The sequence below is a fragment of the Calliphora vicina genome, chromosome 1, assembly GCF_958450345.1.
Source record: "Calliphora vicina chromosome 1, idCalVici1.1, whole genome shotgun sequence".
In the NCBI taxonomy this organism is placed as follows: domain Eukaryota; kingdom Metazoa; phylum Arthropoda; class Insecta; order Diptera; family Calliphoridae; genus Calliphora; species Calliphora vicina.
The window spans coordinates 54580952-54598036 of NC_088780.1; the positions used below are offsets into that span (position 1 = coordinate 54580952).

Genomic DNA, 17085 nt, shown 5'->3' on the forward strand with positions numbered 1-17085 from the left:
ATTTTATAAATTTTCTACACAAAGGAAATTAATTCATTAACAGATTTTTACTGTTTTTTTAAACAAAAATTAATAATACATCTCGGAAAAAACTATTTTAATTTAACCAAAATATGTACTGCAATTTTAATTTACTAAAATTAATAGGTCGAAAACCTTTGTTGTTAGTACCTTACTTTATTTTTATATACATAATTAATTATGTATGTATTTAAAACTTGTAAATAAATAAATAAAATAATACTAAAATTAACAGGTAAATTTTTCGAGTTTAAAATCTGAAAACAACACTGTTTTGTTGTCTTACAAAAAATTTCCTTTTCTTTGTAAATACAACTCTATTAGATATAGATGGGAAATTCGTAAACAGAAGACATTGGCAACTCTTCAAAACAAAATGCTAATCAGTGAGGGTAACTTTTTTATTTAAAAACAGCTAAATTTCAGACATAAATCCCTACTGAACATTTAAGCAATATATCTCTGAATATTAAACATTATAGACAAATAGCTCTTATATTTTCATTTTCATATTTTATGCAAATTTATTACATTCCAATAAGATAATCAAATTGATTAAATTTAGTTTTTTCGTTTCTCAATAATTCCCGCTAATATCTAACATACTTTTACTCCGCTATATTATTTTCAAAATCGCTACATTTGATTGAAAATCGCTAAATTAACATCATGGATTCTAATTAGAAAAGAAAAATTGCAAGAATTCCTCAGTTTTCCAACTGTGTTTTTTCGTGTGTGTGTAAAAGAAAAAATTTTTCGGACAAAAAACCAAAAAGAAAATTTTCCTCATTACAAAATTTTTCCAAAAAAAAGATTAACACATAAATATCGCAATTGGAATTTAACAAAAAACGAACAACTAATTAGAATACAAAAGCTTAATAATAGAATAGTATTTATGTATAACTAAGCAAAAAATGTGCACAAATATTATGTGAAGTGAAAAAAAAATATTGGCATTGAAACGAAAAAGAAGAAAAGAAAAAATTCTGTAGTAGTGAAAAAATCCATTTGTAAAAAAAGAAGAAAAGGCATAGCAGAGGAGAGCACTCTAGTAATTTTTTATTATTTAATTTATAAAAAATCTTAGTTAAGGCAAATATAAAATACAACTTTTTTCCAAAATCTTGACAAATATTTTTAATTTTGATTCACTAAATTCTTTAAATCAAATAATTTAATGTCTTTAAATTCGGATTATATTTTTTGGTCATTTTCTGCTTTCTTACAGAAACAATAAAGTTAAAATTTTTTTCTTTCTATTTGTTTATTAAATGATTTTATGAAACCTTGATGTAAACATAAACTTTTCATAAAATCGTAATTTTGACGACAAAAATCGCACTTTCGATTTTTACAATCAAAAATCCCCTTAAGCTGGCAAATAATCTGGCAACAGTATGTCGTTGTAGTTTTCTGACATTATGTTTTGCTCCTCTGTTCGTACAGAGTAGTATTTGTTTTTGACAATTTCCACGACTGGAACGGCAGCGCAAAATAAACCTGCTTGTCAAGCAGACCTTTCAAGCAACCATGTAAATTCCCCTAAGCGCTTGAAGTTGTCTGATTACCTAGCTAAAGTCATTTTGTCATGCTGGTAAGGATTACAAGTGTGAAGTGACTGAATGAAGAGGTTTTCTGTCACAAAATTTGTTTTTTATAGTAATCAAACACAACAAATTACATTATTTTGGTTTCGCCATTTTTTTAAAGCCTGATTAATTACCGCAACTTATTTTCCCCTAAATTGACCCATTGTTGGTCCGTATTTATTATATGTCGTCCGTATTATTCATATGATATTGTCTATGTATATGACTTACACCCATATATACCCTTAGCAATAGGGTAACATTAAGACGAGACGCAATTGTCAAAAACCTAAGTCTGTTGTCAAAAACCTATCTCTGGCAACAACAAAATACATGGTAGTCAATGTATTTTGTTGTTGTGTCAGACATATGATTTGTGTTATTTTAGTTTGACAAAACGGAGTGTCTCGTCTCTATGTATAATTATCTATGCCCTTATCACTCAAAAGTAAATCTTTAATTTTAAAATTAATACAAATATTAAATAATTATATTTATTTACAACCAATTCTACAACATTAATTCTTTAAATGTGTTAATTCTTTATTGAATTGTTAATTTTTCACCAACAAATTTAGTATTTTAATTTGTTTCCGATTTTGACGATTTCTTAGTCCGATTTCGACGCTTTTATACCAAAATTATCTGGCAACAGTGACTGTACCCCCTCCTATAATAGAGTAGCAGAAAGAAAATTCAGCAGCACACAGAAAAAAAAGAAGAAAAAGAAAAATTTTCTTGTGCCAATGTGTATATATGAGTGCGTGTGTATGTGTAAAAATATGTGTGGAGGAGATTAGAGAAAAATATAAATTTTTTTCTTGCTGCCACAATTTAGAAGAAAAATAATACATATTTTTTCATCTTCAATCATTCTACTACTTTAATTATTTTATTTGTATTTATTTTTACAAATACACATATTTTCAACTAAATATTGTATGTACCTTACATGGTTTTGTGGAAAATGTAACAGTTTTGAGAAAAATAGTGAAAATTACTTTAAAAAAAAATTAATAAACTTGTGAAAAAACGACTGTAAACATTTTTTTAATGAGTACAATAAGAAAAATTCGTATGACGCAGTATTGAAGCAAAATAATTTCGCAGAATTGTTAACAACAAATTTAAAAAAATTTAAACAAATCAGTTTTAAAATATGAAAATTTTTGTGTTAAAGTGAAAAATTCCATGAAAAAATCCTCTACAATAACAAAGAGAAAAAAACATACATACATTCATGATTGTTTAAAATATTTTTGGAATTCTATATCATCGTGATCAACCTCTTTTAGGTACATAAAAGAGGAGCAAGTACATCTCTGTCAGCTACATCTCCGCGGTTGTCATTGTGGCTGTTCGGTTGGTTGATTGGATTGTTGGTTTGTTTGTTGTTTATATGTACGAGTATGTATGTTGCCTTCACTTGCATTTTTCAACATCATCTCGTCTCGTACTCATCATCATCATCTTCGCCACCATCATCATCATAGTTGTAGTCGTCATTGTAATTGAAAGTCTGTTGAATATTTTTGTTTGTAATAATTGGATGTGGGAAAAAGTTGATGCTTGAAATAAATTTTATGGTTTTTTACATTTCTTTTGATTAAATTTAAAAATAAATAAAAAAACTTAGACATATACCCTTACCACTCACTTATGGTAAAGGGTATAAAAAGTTGATTAGAAATGAGTATTTAAAATGAGTATTTAAATTTAAAGTAATTCTATATTTTTAATTAATTCAAACTTATTCAACTTGTACCAATTAATATATTTAATTAAATCTGAACCTCAACGTACTTCTGCAGCATGCTTCTATTTTTATTACATAAAATCAATCATCAGCAAAACAAATAATCAGGAACAAACTTACATAGAAAGGTACATTTCTTCAATTGTTAATGTTTGGCTAAGACAATAAACAAAAAGAATACAATAAACATTGTTAAACTATGTAAATTTCGTATTACTAATCGTGTAAGATACAAATTCTCTAAACTATTTATGAAGAAAATGTGAGTTAAGTGCATGATATTTACAGTTTTAGTCTATGGTGACCAGGAGGGTGCTGAAGAAGGACGTAGCAGTCAATAAAATGCATTACACTCTACTTTGTGTATACAAAAATTAATTCAATTGAAAATAGAACTTGAGCCAGAATTAATTATTTCAAATAATCTAAAATAATTTTAAAAATAACACTAAAGTGTAAATAAGAATTATTTTTCTTTTTCAATATTTATTAAATATTTCGCTAAATGATTGAATATTCCGATATTGATCATATTCGGTAAAACACATATTCTTAAGAGTCATTTAGACATTTGCACTTAAATTTAGTTTAATCGAAAAAGTGTTTTTATTCGCGATTTAAATTTTTTAAAAAAATTAAAAATATTGAGATTTGTGTATCTTTACTTATTCGTAACTTTTGAAGCTAGAGACGAATTTTTACTGATTTTAGATGTTTTTGAAAGATAATTTATGCCATCTTTAGACAATATAATTAAAAAATATTTGTTTTCAAAAAATGCATTCATAATGAAAATTTAATAGTAAGATGCAATTTCATAAACGCTTTCCTTGTAAAATTTAAATTTTTGTTTTTTAAAAGTGTTAAATTGTCTAAAGTTTAGACTCTAAACAACGAAATTAAAATTTTTATGTGACGACAATTTCTACTATTTTTAATATTTTTTATAGTCAATACCAACACATTTCTCCCTAAAAAAAACGAAAAAACATCCTAGGTCGGCATTTTCCCAACTTTAAAAATGAGAACAGTATTCCATTCTGTGTCGACCAGTTTTAATATACATATGTATTAGAGTGCTCCAAGATTTTTTTAACGTCAGTTTCAAAACTCCAATTTAAAATTTTTAAAATTTTTTTTAAACAAATTTCAGAATTAGCTGATCATCACATTGGGATTTATGGAGAACATAATTGGGAATAAAAATATGAAAAAAGTATGACAATACCTACTATAGTTTTTTCGTACCTGCAATTTAAATTTTGCGATTTTCGAGAAAAACAAATTTTTTGGCCATATTTTGGCGAATGAGCCTAATTTCCTTACTGTTATTAATTTTAAGTAAAATCTGTTCAGAATATAATAGTCCAGGTAATTTGAAATATAGTCTGAAAGTTTTCCTAAAATCGGAAAACGTTAACCCTTAAATCGTGAAGGTCAAATTTTTCAATATTTGGAATTTCTAATGGAAAGATAGCGAAATGTTATATATTTTTAGGCCGATTTTGATGAAACTTAAGAAAAATATAACAATAGGTTTTTGATCGAATTCATGTCCACACGATGAAAAATTTTGGTGAAAAGTTGCACATTTTAAAATGTGAATTTTTACTTAAAATGAATTACTTTTTGAATACTCAACGACAGTTAGTCGTACTTTGGTTTTTTGAAATGACATCACATCTTAATTCTTAGAGAAGGAGAAAAAATCAGGTTGTTTACTGAAGACAGTATTAGAAAATAAGACAAGTTTTTGTGTGTCGTAAACTGAAAGTTCTGTCTCTTAAGGAGTATCTAAAAGTTTAATCGATTCAATGCCTTATAGTCAAACAATTAGTGACCTAGTAATGGGGTTTTCAGCAAATGTTGCCATAGAATTAGTTTATAGGAATCTCAGAGATTGGATAGATGGATGGATAGTATATAGCAAAGTTCACTTGCGCTCTGAGAGTCGCAAAATGTAGATTAAGAGATTCCTTCCTTACTAGCCTAATTTCCTTAATGAAACGAAAAATATCACCTAGTCTACAACCAGTAGTATATTCCAGACGAAGACTTGGTTGTGTTTCTCGCAAAAACACTTTATTAGATGATTGTCGCTATATGATTAGAAATATGATTGATTTATGTTTGTGAAAATTTTAACTGCTTAACGATCATATTAATAATCATACCATGATCACAAATATTACAACCATAATATAGTACACGGTGCTACGATGGAAAAAAAACTTGGAAAACGGCCTATCGTGGGTTATAGGTCTTGCTGAGTACACTTCAAATTGTCTCTAAAAATTTCAGAAACACCCTAAAATTCAGAAGTTATTCTGAAAAACCCGTTTTCAGTGATGTTCGTCGACTTATCGACCTGTAACTTAGTCAATTTTTATCCGACTTTAAAGAAAACTGATTACGCTTTAAAATGACGTGCATTTTTTGATACATCTTTAAGTTATAAGTATTGTTTTTGTTAAGAATATCTAAAAGAAAAACAAAATTTATCAACTTTTTTGATTTTAGTCGCTTTTCATTGCTTATTTTGATATGAAAATTTATAAAAATGTATACCAACATATATAGAATGTTTAGTTCTTAACAAAACATGGTTTTAATTATTCAAATCGGATGAAAATTCTAAAAGTTATTCAACTTTTAATTAAAACCATTTTTCGTATTTTCTCCCCCAGCGCATATAAATAAAAATAAACAAAAAACTGTAGAAAAAAAATATTTGTAAAATTTTGAATTTACAATTTAATTTTTCAAAAAAGTTTAATAACTTTTGCAAATATAAACCGATATTAACAAAAAAGAATAGGTTTTCATAGAAAAAAATTAAATTAACTATTGTTGAATATGAAAAATTACGAAAAAAATAAAAAATAAAGCTTACGCAATTTTTCTTGATATACATTTTATGAAAGCTTAATTCTTTGTCTATCCATAATTGTTTAAAATTTTTAAATAGGTCTAAAAATGTGTAAGTTAGAGGTACTAAAGTACTACGACCTACCCAAAAACAGTTTTTTCAAAATACCTCAAAATGTTGAGGGTGTTTCAAAATCTTTGAAAACGGTTTTAGTATGTCCTCACCTAGGCCTACAACCCCATTAGGTCGCTTTTCAAGTATTTTTCATGACAAAAAGTGTCATTTTGTAGCAGAGTGGTATTTTTTTATATATATTGTTATATAAAATGCTTGAGATGGAATCTTAATATGGTTGGACACAATCATATTATAGTTGTGCTACTAATACATATGATTATATTATGAATACAAATAATAATAACAAGAGTTTAAATTATGGATATGTATGATATTTACATAATATAATTAGACAGCAACCATAAAATCCAATCATAATATGAAACTTTTCGATAATGGTCACCGCAAACTAAGTCAATAAGAAATTATATTTTCAATAGTCTCTAACTCTTACCTACACCTTCTGTCCTTTATAATCTGAAGTTTAGTATATTAAAATGTTTTATTTGAGAGTATTATCATTTTACTGTCCCCTGTTAGACCAATATATAGTCAAAAGGCTAATTATATTTATATTTAAGTAATTTATACTTTATTCGCTAATATTAAAATAATTTTATATTATACTTCAGAGATTAGTTATTTTACTTACGCCAGATGGTCAATCGTTTTTGATTCATCTGCGAATATTGTTTTTAGATCGTCGATAATTTTGTTTCAATTGTTAGAAAATTAACCATTTCGGTGCTAAGGAAGATTTAAGGAAGCATAAAGATGTTGGATCAAAGTTTGTTTACAAGAAACCGGTTATCTATATACTATGATACGTCAGTTCAACTACTAAGAGAGACTATCAGACTTCAGATCTCTTTTAGATTGACTATTTGGGATCAATTAACTTCCGCCTTGGAATCGTAGATGTTAAAAAGACTAGTTGTGTAGCTAGTCAAGTAATCACTTGGTATGTGTGGATCTAATGCAATTGAAGAAGTGACTTTATATTTTTATAAAATATCATCAAAAAAATACCTCTCGAGGCCTTTTCATAGCTTATTGTTTTTATGTTGTATTTATTTTTTGTTATACTTGTTTTAGTTTATGTTAATTTTATCTTACTTTACCTTTTTAGAAATGAATTGTATTGATTTTTTGTAAATAAAAGTATATTTTTTGGTTAAAAATTATGTAAAAGTTTGTTTTTTTAAGAGCATATTTTTTAAATTTTAAGAGCATATTTTAAAGTTTTTACTGCATATTTAAAGCGCTTAAAACGCTTTTTTAGAGCATATTTTCGGTTTCCCTGGTAATAAGTTTATGTTTGTTGACGAGCATCTTTTCATGGTAATCATTTAAACAATATTATCAATTTCTTGAACTTAATTATTCACTATAATTAAAATCCTCGAAGATGTTTATCGTGAATATATATTTGTTATTAAAAAGTATTGGAATTTTTGCCTTAATTTAGTACTTAGGAATTTACAGAAGTTTCAGAGAATTAATAAATTTGTTTATTATGTCCCCGGAAAGTAGGAAACCTAGGTAGCTTGGTTATCTTTTATAATGGTGATCTTAAATTCAGTGCAAACAATATGTTTTAGAAATTTTATTGTAAATTTCATTATAGAACTGAAAAAAAGTAATTCATTTAAACAACTGACTTTTGCAAAATGCAATAACAAAATAAACATTGTCCTTTACCCAATATTTTTTTCCTTTAGTGCCAATAGAACACAACGCTATCATCAACAACAAGAGCCATAAATGCATTATACATGTCCCACTTATTATAAAAAAAAACTCTACAGAAAATCGTGACCCATATCGTTAAAGGTTGCTTGCTCTGCTTTGGCTTTCATTTAAAGGAAAATCGAATAGTGAAATAATAAAGAAAAAAAGAAAACTTTAAACAAACATCAAAATCAATCAAGTGAAGTGAATCAATTCTATCTAACGAAACCAACCAAACCAAACAACAACCTTCTTCCTTCGTGTTCAGCACAACAGAAACAGCAACAACAACTACAATTTACTAATACAACATTTTCTTTTATTATTCTATTATGAAAACATAAAAACAACAATGACAACTACTACAACGCTGCATCATTATTTTGTCTTCAATATTAAAAATAACAACAAAATAGAAAATCGTTAAAAATAAAAAACCGAAAAAAGCAAAAAAAGAACAAGAATCCCTCCACAATATCCTCTAAAACACTCTCACGAAAACAATAATAAAACAATAACAACTGCAAGAAAAACGGTGGCAACAAAACAACTACAACAATAGTATCGTAAAATAACAACAACTACAAATTAAATTGTGTCAGTCGGTTCTATAGTAGTTGATGTTCTTCTTCTCCTTTTTGCTCCATCAATAAAGTGCAGTTAGTCTTCCTTCTACCTGTGTATTTTCGTGTGTTTATTCTTCATTCGTTCAATATTTTTATACAGTTTGTTCCTTTTTTTGTTTTGCATATTTTTACCTTTGCATCCGTATCCGTTTTGTTCGTTCGTTTTTTTTTATCACGTTTCCGTTTGAGTAACCTCAAAAACATTTTGTGTAATTAAAAAAAAAAAAAAAACGACAACAAACATATAAATTTAAATAAAAAATCTTGCTAAAACAAAAACCAACAACAATAACAACAACTATTGCTTCTACAAAAAATCACAGCTTCCACACACACAACAATGTTTACGGGTAAATTACAAATAAAAGTCTGCGAGGCGAGCGGTTTACGCCCAACAGATTTTCAAAAACGTCATAATCTAACATTTGGAAAATTGGCCGATGAACAATTAATTGATCCTTATGTTTCGATCGATGTTGATGATAATCATTTTGGTAAGTATAAATAGATATATATTCCTTAATATTTTTTCTTAAAGATTGAACATTATAAATATTCTACTAAATTCTATAGTCAATAAAAATATTAACAATTATACTCAATACTATAACTTGAGTGCCCTGAACTGAGGTTAGCTCACATTTAGTAATACACGTATGTGTGATATTCAATATCATTTATATTACTTATACGTTAAAATATATAATATACAGTGGTTGACAATACAAATAAAACTATTCCAAATATTTAACTTATAAGTCAAAATTACCGAAAAAATAGTATTACAATATATACTTTTATTTACTAATATTTACAAAAACATAATTAAATTCTGAAAATAGAAAACAAACTAAAAAGTATTCATTATTATGGTATCGGCAAAACAGGTTTATTTTTTAAAAAAATTGTCTGGCCTTTTTAAGAACAAAGTATTTTGCATTATAGCCCTTAGTTTTCATTACTGCTTCACAGCGTTGCACAGTGGCTCAGAATCGTGTTTCATCGGCCAAAACACTGTTATTTTTGAATCGATAGAGATATTTTAGACTTTTGGTGGAGAGATATTTTCTTAATTTTTCGGTTCAGCAGTTGTTGAGAAATTTAAATTTAAAGCTAAACTTTGAACTTTTAATTTTTTATAGAATTTAGTATGAAAATGCAGATTTTTTGGTTTTTTGCATCAGCTTTACTTATAAAAAACGTTATAAGCAGATAGAAACAATTAAGAAAGTATGTTGAATTTTATATTTATACCAGTATTATTAAGAGATTTATGCTCGTTAAAGTGGGAGCTATGACAAATTATGGACCGATCATCATAAAATTAGGTTACATGAATTCAGTATATATAAAACTTATTTGGAGCAAAATTTGTGTAGATACTAGAGTTTTTCAGGGGAATTCGCGGGACGGGAATTAACAGACGCTAAATCATAATATGTCACTTTCCTTTTATTCTTACCATGTAATTTAACAACACAAAACTAACAGCCATCAACGTGGTTGATTGGTTGGTTTGCGTGGTAGTTCACTGCCGTTTTGACAATACCACTCGCCCGTCAGAAGTAGTGTAATTTACATAGTAAAGTATATTATAATATCGAAGTTGTTAGACTTAACTGTTGCCGTGAGATATCTCAGTAGGTCATTAATGCCTTTTTACACTCAGGTATGGGCATTCGCAGAAAATGTTGAAAATCGTTTCCTCTTTTTACATATCCTCACAGCTACGACAATGATCGTTAAAAGGGAGTCCAAGGCGATTTGCATGCATGCCTAGCGTCCAGTGCCCCGTTAATACTGCCAGCAACCTTGATATATCCCTTCTATTTCTGGTTATTAGTTGCATAGTTCGTTTTTCGTTAAAAGAGGGGCACATTAACTTGGCCACCAAATATGTATCTAAGTTGCGCCATCTATTCTCAGCCTTTGTAAGAAAGTGTCTGAAGATAATACTTTTAATAGTCCTCAGTGGAATTGCTACTGAAACCGCTTTGGAGATATCTAAAGTAGATCCCATTCTGGCTAATTCGTCTGTTTGTCACAGGAAACATCAGAACCAACTCCACAGCTCATTTTAGAACCGTCCTGCTGTCATATTCGTACACGAGATAACCCCTACACTACCAAACCTGGAGGAAATTAAGACCTTGAACCCTCTTATCAAAATCTGTATATGGAGTGATATAGTTCGAAGGTTGGTATACGATCGAAGGCAGTAGGCCATATGTTATCGATCTCCAACATCCAGATGCGTGAAGCCTCGCTGCGCTGCAGGCAGAGGTGAAACAAGTTGCAGTATAGAGTTCAGTGCCTCTGAACAGCTAGTTCTTAGTCAGTTATGCCAATGCAGGTTGATCACTGAACTTTATATAGTTGGTCTATAACATAGTTTTTTCAAGTTGCAATCCACCATACAAGAGATCCATAAGTAAGAATACGTACTATAGTCGTATAAATCAATTTTAATATATTGTTACTATGTCCCCATATTTTAACAAACATCTTACGACAGATGTAATAGGCCACCGTTGCCCCTTAACCTTGTGTGGAGTATTCAGTTTCCATGATAATTTAGAGTCCTGGATAATTCCTAGATATTTTGCATTATTTGAAAGGAGGATTTCGGAAGCTTGGAATATTGGTCTTTGTCGTGAAAATTCTGTTTTGCTTGGATTTACCTCAAGACCACTTACCAATTATCGAGAAACCCTAAAGCAATGGACATAATCACCCCTATCGCGAATCAATATTTCACATGAAATATTTTCCCTTTTCCTTTTTTCGTTCATCAACTTTGTTCACGTGAAAAAATTCCCCTTGTTGTGAAATTTTTAGATGGAATTTTGTAAACAATAAACAGCTGCTACGAACGAAATCAACTATTGTGAATGTAAAGTTCATCGTGATATTCCCGATAGCAATTTTCCCTTCGAGGGAAATGGATATTTCATGGGAACAAAATTTCACATGTTATTGCCGATAGGGGTGAATATCACTAAACTCATCCGGAAACAATCCTGATACAAGTATCACAACATTTTTTGTATAAATAATAGTGGACAGATCACACCGCTCTGAGGTGTGCCTCGTCCAACTTGCTTGGACTTAACGCTATTACCAAGATTTGCTGTAATTATTCTTGATTTCAACATGGATACTAACCAGACCCTGATATCTAGGTTAATACGAGCTTGTTGAATTGCAAGAGTAGTTACGAGGGATCTCTCTATCTCTTCATGCTGAGCTGTCTCTGTAGAGTGACTCTTAACCCCTTGTCGACCGACGGTACTTATAAGTACCATACCAATAATAAGCTTACAAAATGAAAACAAAACATATTTTGACCCTTTTTGCCCAAAAGTACTTTGAAGTACACTATCATCTTTGGAATAATATATTTTTTTTTGCCTATTGGCAAACTCGCTTACCCAGAATAACGGTGAATTTTTTCTTGTTCTCATTGTCATGTTCATTTATGTTGTAATGGTAAAAAATACTATTTTGTAAAATACCATTAAATCGACTTTTAATAGAAAATGTTATAAAAATAACAAAACTAATGAATATATTAATAATATTTAAACAAAAATCGATGAGTTTTTTTTTATCTTTTGACTGATGCTGACCCAACGGTACCAGTTCCCTTCCGGATCCTTGCAGGTCCTCCACGAAGTTAAAATTTTGTAAATGACTTCCTGAAGTCCTTATTTTCAATATTTAATAAAAAAATTAAACTTTTTCAACGATTTAAAGCCTTGGCCCACAAGGGGTTAAGGTAGGCGTGCTGACTGCTTAAGATACGTGCCTCTAGTCGATGAGTAATGTGAGCATCTATGAGTCTTCCCAACGTTAATCCAGACCTAATTTGCGACTGCGCCTTGGTCTTGATGAATAACTTGTTAATAACACACATTCAAAATAATTCAAAGAAAAATTGTTAAAGTAATCGCTAATTACTAAAAGTAATCGGATAATCTTAAAATGAATATAAAAAGTATTCGATTTTGTCGAATAATTCGAGATTAAAAAAACCCGGTTTGTCGAATAACTTGTAAAAACCGTTAAAAAAACGAAAAATTTAAAAAAAAACGGTTTTTCGAATAATTCGAAAACCGACCACTCTAGTTACAAATAAACGCCAAAAGTTTTATTTTTATACCGTATAAAGTATATATATTCTGGATCCTTATAGTCGATTAAGCTATGTCCGTCTGTCTCTCTGTTGAAATCAATTTTCTGAAGACCCCAGATATCTTCGGGATCCAAATCTTCAATAATTCTATCAGACATACTTTCGAGAAGTTTGCTTTTCCAAATCTGCTAAATCGGTCCATAAATGGCTGAGATATGAGGAAAAAACCAGGACAACCTCGATTTTTGATCTACATACAGTGAGCATCAAAAGTGAGTAAACACCCGCGAATTTTTTGATTTTTTTAGGATCATGAAAAACATTATAGTCCGCCTTAAATCTTTTTTTTTCACAACCGAATCTATTATTCAACTCCATCTCCAACAAACCTAAACATTAAAATTTTAATCGATGAATAAATTTTAGGATTTTCATTATCTTAAAAAAAATCAAATACTTTTTGGTGTATACTCACTTCTGAGGCTCACTGTATATCTGGATTACTAAGTCATTAATATAGACAATATGGATATCTAGTGATAGTAAGTTGGACCTACAATGGGTCAAAATCGGAAAAAATATTTTTTAACCCGATTTTTTTTCAACAAAAGTTTTTTTAAAATTTAAAAAAAAAAAATTTAAAAATTCGAAACATTTTTTTTTCCAAAAAATTTAAAATTTGCAAAAAAAAAATAAATTTTGTTTACCTAAAAATATTTAAAATTTTTATTTTGAAGCATAATTTGGTGAAGGGTATATAAAATTCGGCACAGCCGAATATAGCTCTCTTACTTGTTTACTTAATCCATAAGCTTTCGTTGAAAGTATTTACAAAGAAATAAAATGTTTATAAAAAATTTCCTACTAGAATTTTGAAAATTTATTAAGAAGCGGATGAAGTATTGCATACATTTCTATTTAGTATGTGGGTCACAGTAATCTAAAAGTGTTTTTGACCTTACACAATTTTTCTTTGTCAAATCTCTACAAAAAAAGACCTTGTGTGTTTGTTTATCTTTAATGAAAAAAAAAATATTACTTGGTTTTTTCCTAATTTGTTTGAACAAATTATGTTTTGTAAGCTGTGATTTTGATTATTACTTCTTTTATTTGTTAAATACTTATTTAGAACACTCATTCAGTTCTTATTAAAATGAAAGTCGCAACATTTTATTAAAAATATTAGGATCTAGTTTCTTACTTAACTAGATCCTAACATATTTAGCCGGGATTTAACCAATGATTGTGTTTCTCACTAATGGATTAATTTTGTAAGCATTGTCATACTTCTCAATAAAATCACATGTGCATTCCTCAAAATTTTTCATATAAATATGGCAATATGTACTTTAAATTGTATAAGTAAAAGCAACCGCAAACATAACTTTTATTGTAAATTTTAACTTTGCAAAAGAAAAAGTCACATTAAAGTATATAAAATGTACAGTGACCGACAAAAGTCTACATACGACCATTATTTTCGTAACTCGCGGACTTCTAAACCATAATAAGTAAAAGTAATGATGCAGTTTTATTTCAAATGCCTTTTTATTACCATAACAACAAAAAAAATATCGCTAAATTTATAATTAATTTAACTTTTATTCACAAAAAATTAAAAAAATATGTTGACAAAAGTCTACATACGATCTGTACACTAAATAAACATTTTTCAGCGAATACAAATTTTCATTAAATTCAATATTTCGTTGGGCCACCACGGGCATCTACAAGCGTCTGGGCATCGAAGCAACTAAATTTTCCAGTTCTGCGGACGTTATATTTTGCCATTCTTCTGGAAGGTTGTCCTTTAACATTGGTGCACAAGTAATAAGATGTTTTCGGATCTTCCGTTGTAGAATTTCCCACACGTGCCTAATAATATTTAAGACCGGGCTTTGAGGTGGTATGTACAATTGTCATGGGGCATGGTAGTAGCCAATCTTTGACAATTTGTGACCAATGTTTCGGATCGTTATCTTGCTGAAAAATCCAACTTTAACCAAGAGTTAATATATCAACGGATGCTCTCAAATGTTGTTCCAAAATGGATTTGTACTGATAACGATCCTCAATAAACACTAACTTTTCCACTCCAGAAGCAGCGACAGTAGCTTCTGTAGCGAGTAAGTTTTTCGGATCCATTGCTGTATTTGTTTTGCGCCATACTTTATCTCTCCCATCACTTCCAAATATGTTATACTTCAACTCATCAGTGAACAAAACTCGCTTCCAGAATTCCATGTCCTTTTCAAAGTGCTTTTGGGCGAATTCCAAACGAAGTTTGCGATCCGTTCGCTAATTTACGAGGAGTTCTGCTTTAATTACCATTATTTAAGGTTCTTTGGTGGATGAAGAATAACTTCTGATCTTGTTGCGAGTTCTTTGGCCAATTTTGTGGTATTTACCAGTGTTTTCAAAGTTACTGAATATTGTTTGAACTGTAGACTTAATAAATTGCATGCTTATCTGTTAGTATTAAAAAAAAACCAGGACATGCTGTGGTCGTATGTAGACTTTTGTCAATGTTTTTTATTGTTTTTTATGAATAATTTTGCAAGTTTACATTGCAACAACATTTTTTTTGGTGCATAGCAATAAAAAAAGATTTCAAACAAAACTGCATTATTATTTTTTTATTCACTAATAAAGTGGCAAAAATTGTGGTCTTACGTAGACTTATGTCGACCACTATATAATAAAAATTATATTGATGTTAATAAAACAAATCAAAATAAAGAGCTGCTGTGCTGAATTGTTTATATTATTTATCATCTGTTTGTGCTTTGGCATTTTATACTTAGGTTTAACTCACCAATGATGCTCTGTTAAACCTAGATTATATAGTAAATACACAATAAGTAAGAAACACAATTTTTAGTTTAGTCTAGGTTTAAACGACAAATGTAGATTATCATTATCCCAGAAACTAGCATTAAGAGCTAGATCGTACTACCAAATTTAGTACCGATCGGTCCACAATGTTCCATAGCTCCCATATAAGCACTATTCTCGAAATTTTCATAAATCTCTGAAATATGTTAGTATCCAAATAAAATGCAACACAAATATGTTTCATATATGTATACGCAAATCATCCCACCAAACTTTGTGACGATCGGTCCATAATTAGTCATAGCTCCCATATAAAGCAAATTTCTGAAAATCACTTTATCGATCATAAATATCTTACAAATGTTGGTATTCAAATAAGATTCAAAACAAATAAGTTTCATATCAAAAGAAAACTGTTTATAATCATATACTCGGTGTAGGGTATCATTTACTTTCTTACTCGTTATACCCTTCACCTTCATGAGAAGGGTATATATAAGTTTGTCATTCCGTTTGTAATTTCCACAATATAATTTTCCGACCATATAAAGTATATATATTCTGGATCCTTATAGATAGCGGATCCAGAATGTCCGTCTGTATGTCTGTCTGTTGAAATTAATTTTTTTTTTAAATTTAAAAAATAAAAAAAAAAAATTTTAAAATAAAATTCGAAAAAAATTTTCCAAAAAATTAAAAACACAACTTTGGAAAAAAATATATTTTGTTTACCTAAAAATATTTAAAATTTGTATTTTGAAGTATAATTTGGTGTAGGGTGTATAAGATTCGGCACAGCTCTCTTACTTGTTTTTTTTATTTTGTCAGCACAGAGAAGGAGCTTCTAGCGATACAATCCTAAAAGAAAATTATGTATTTACATTCAATAATCAGAAAAACTGATTAATTTAAGTTCTACCTTACAACAGGGTATATGAAATTAATATTCCTATGTTAGGGGTACGTGTTCACGATGCTCCTCTTCTACAGATCTTCTCCATGTTGTTCGTTGTCGTCCAACATTTCGTTACCCTTGCGGATTCTATTGTAAACTGGCATTTTCTATGTTGGAGATGTCTTTACGCAGCGTGTAGTCAATCCACGACCATTTACGATGGCGGATTTCACACCCGTAGAGAGTGACCGAATTATAACTAGAATAGAAAATGCTGATTTTGTAGATATTTGGGAAAAATTGCAGACTTTACTAAGAGAGGCATATGCACTACGCGCTCGGTTTATTCTATTAGCTGCATCTTCATCAGCGCCTCCATCTTTACTTATGACGCTGACAAGAGAGATAAATTTATTTTCGTTTTCTATCTCGGTGTCGTTTAAAAGTATTGGATTAGTGCTTGCAGACGTCGATGCCGTCTAATGTATGTGACGTAAGGCATATGTCG

At 29.3% G+C, this 17085-nt stretch overlaps 1 protein-coding gene across 6 annotated transcripts in view; it reads left to right on the plus strand.

Moving 5' to 3' along the window:
• The first annotated feature begins 700 nt into the window (after positions 1–700).
• The window catches only part of Pkc98E (Protein kinase C), a 39459-nt gene continuing 23074 nt past the window's right edge, over positions 701–17085 (plus strand). For 2 of the 6 annotated variants that reach the window (XM_065513832.1, XM_065513871.1), the window contains exons 1-2: positions 701–1075; positions 8077–9206. In XM_065513832.1, the coding sequence (XP_065369904.1) occupies positions 9053–9206 (154 nt within the window). In that variant the 5' untranslated portion in view covers positions 701–1075; positions 8077–9052. The other 4 variants (XM_065513854.1, XM_065513863.1, XM_065513838.1 and 1 more) reach the window with 4 other exon arrangements.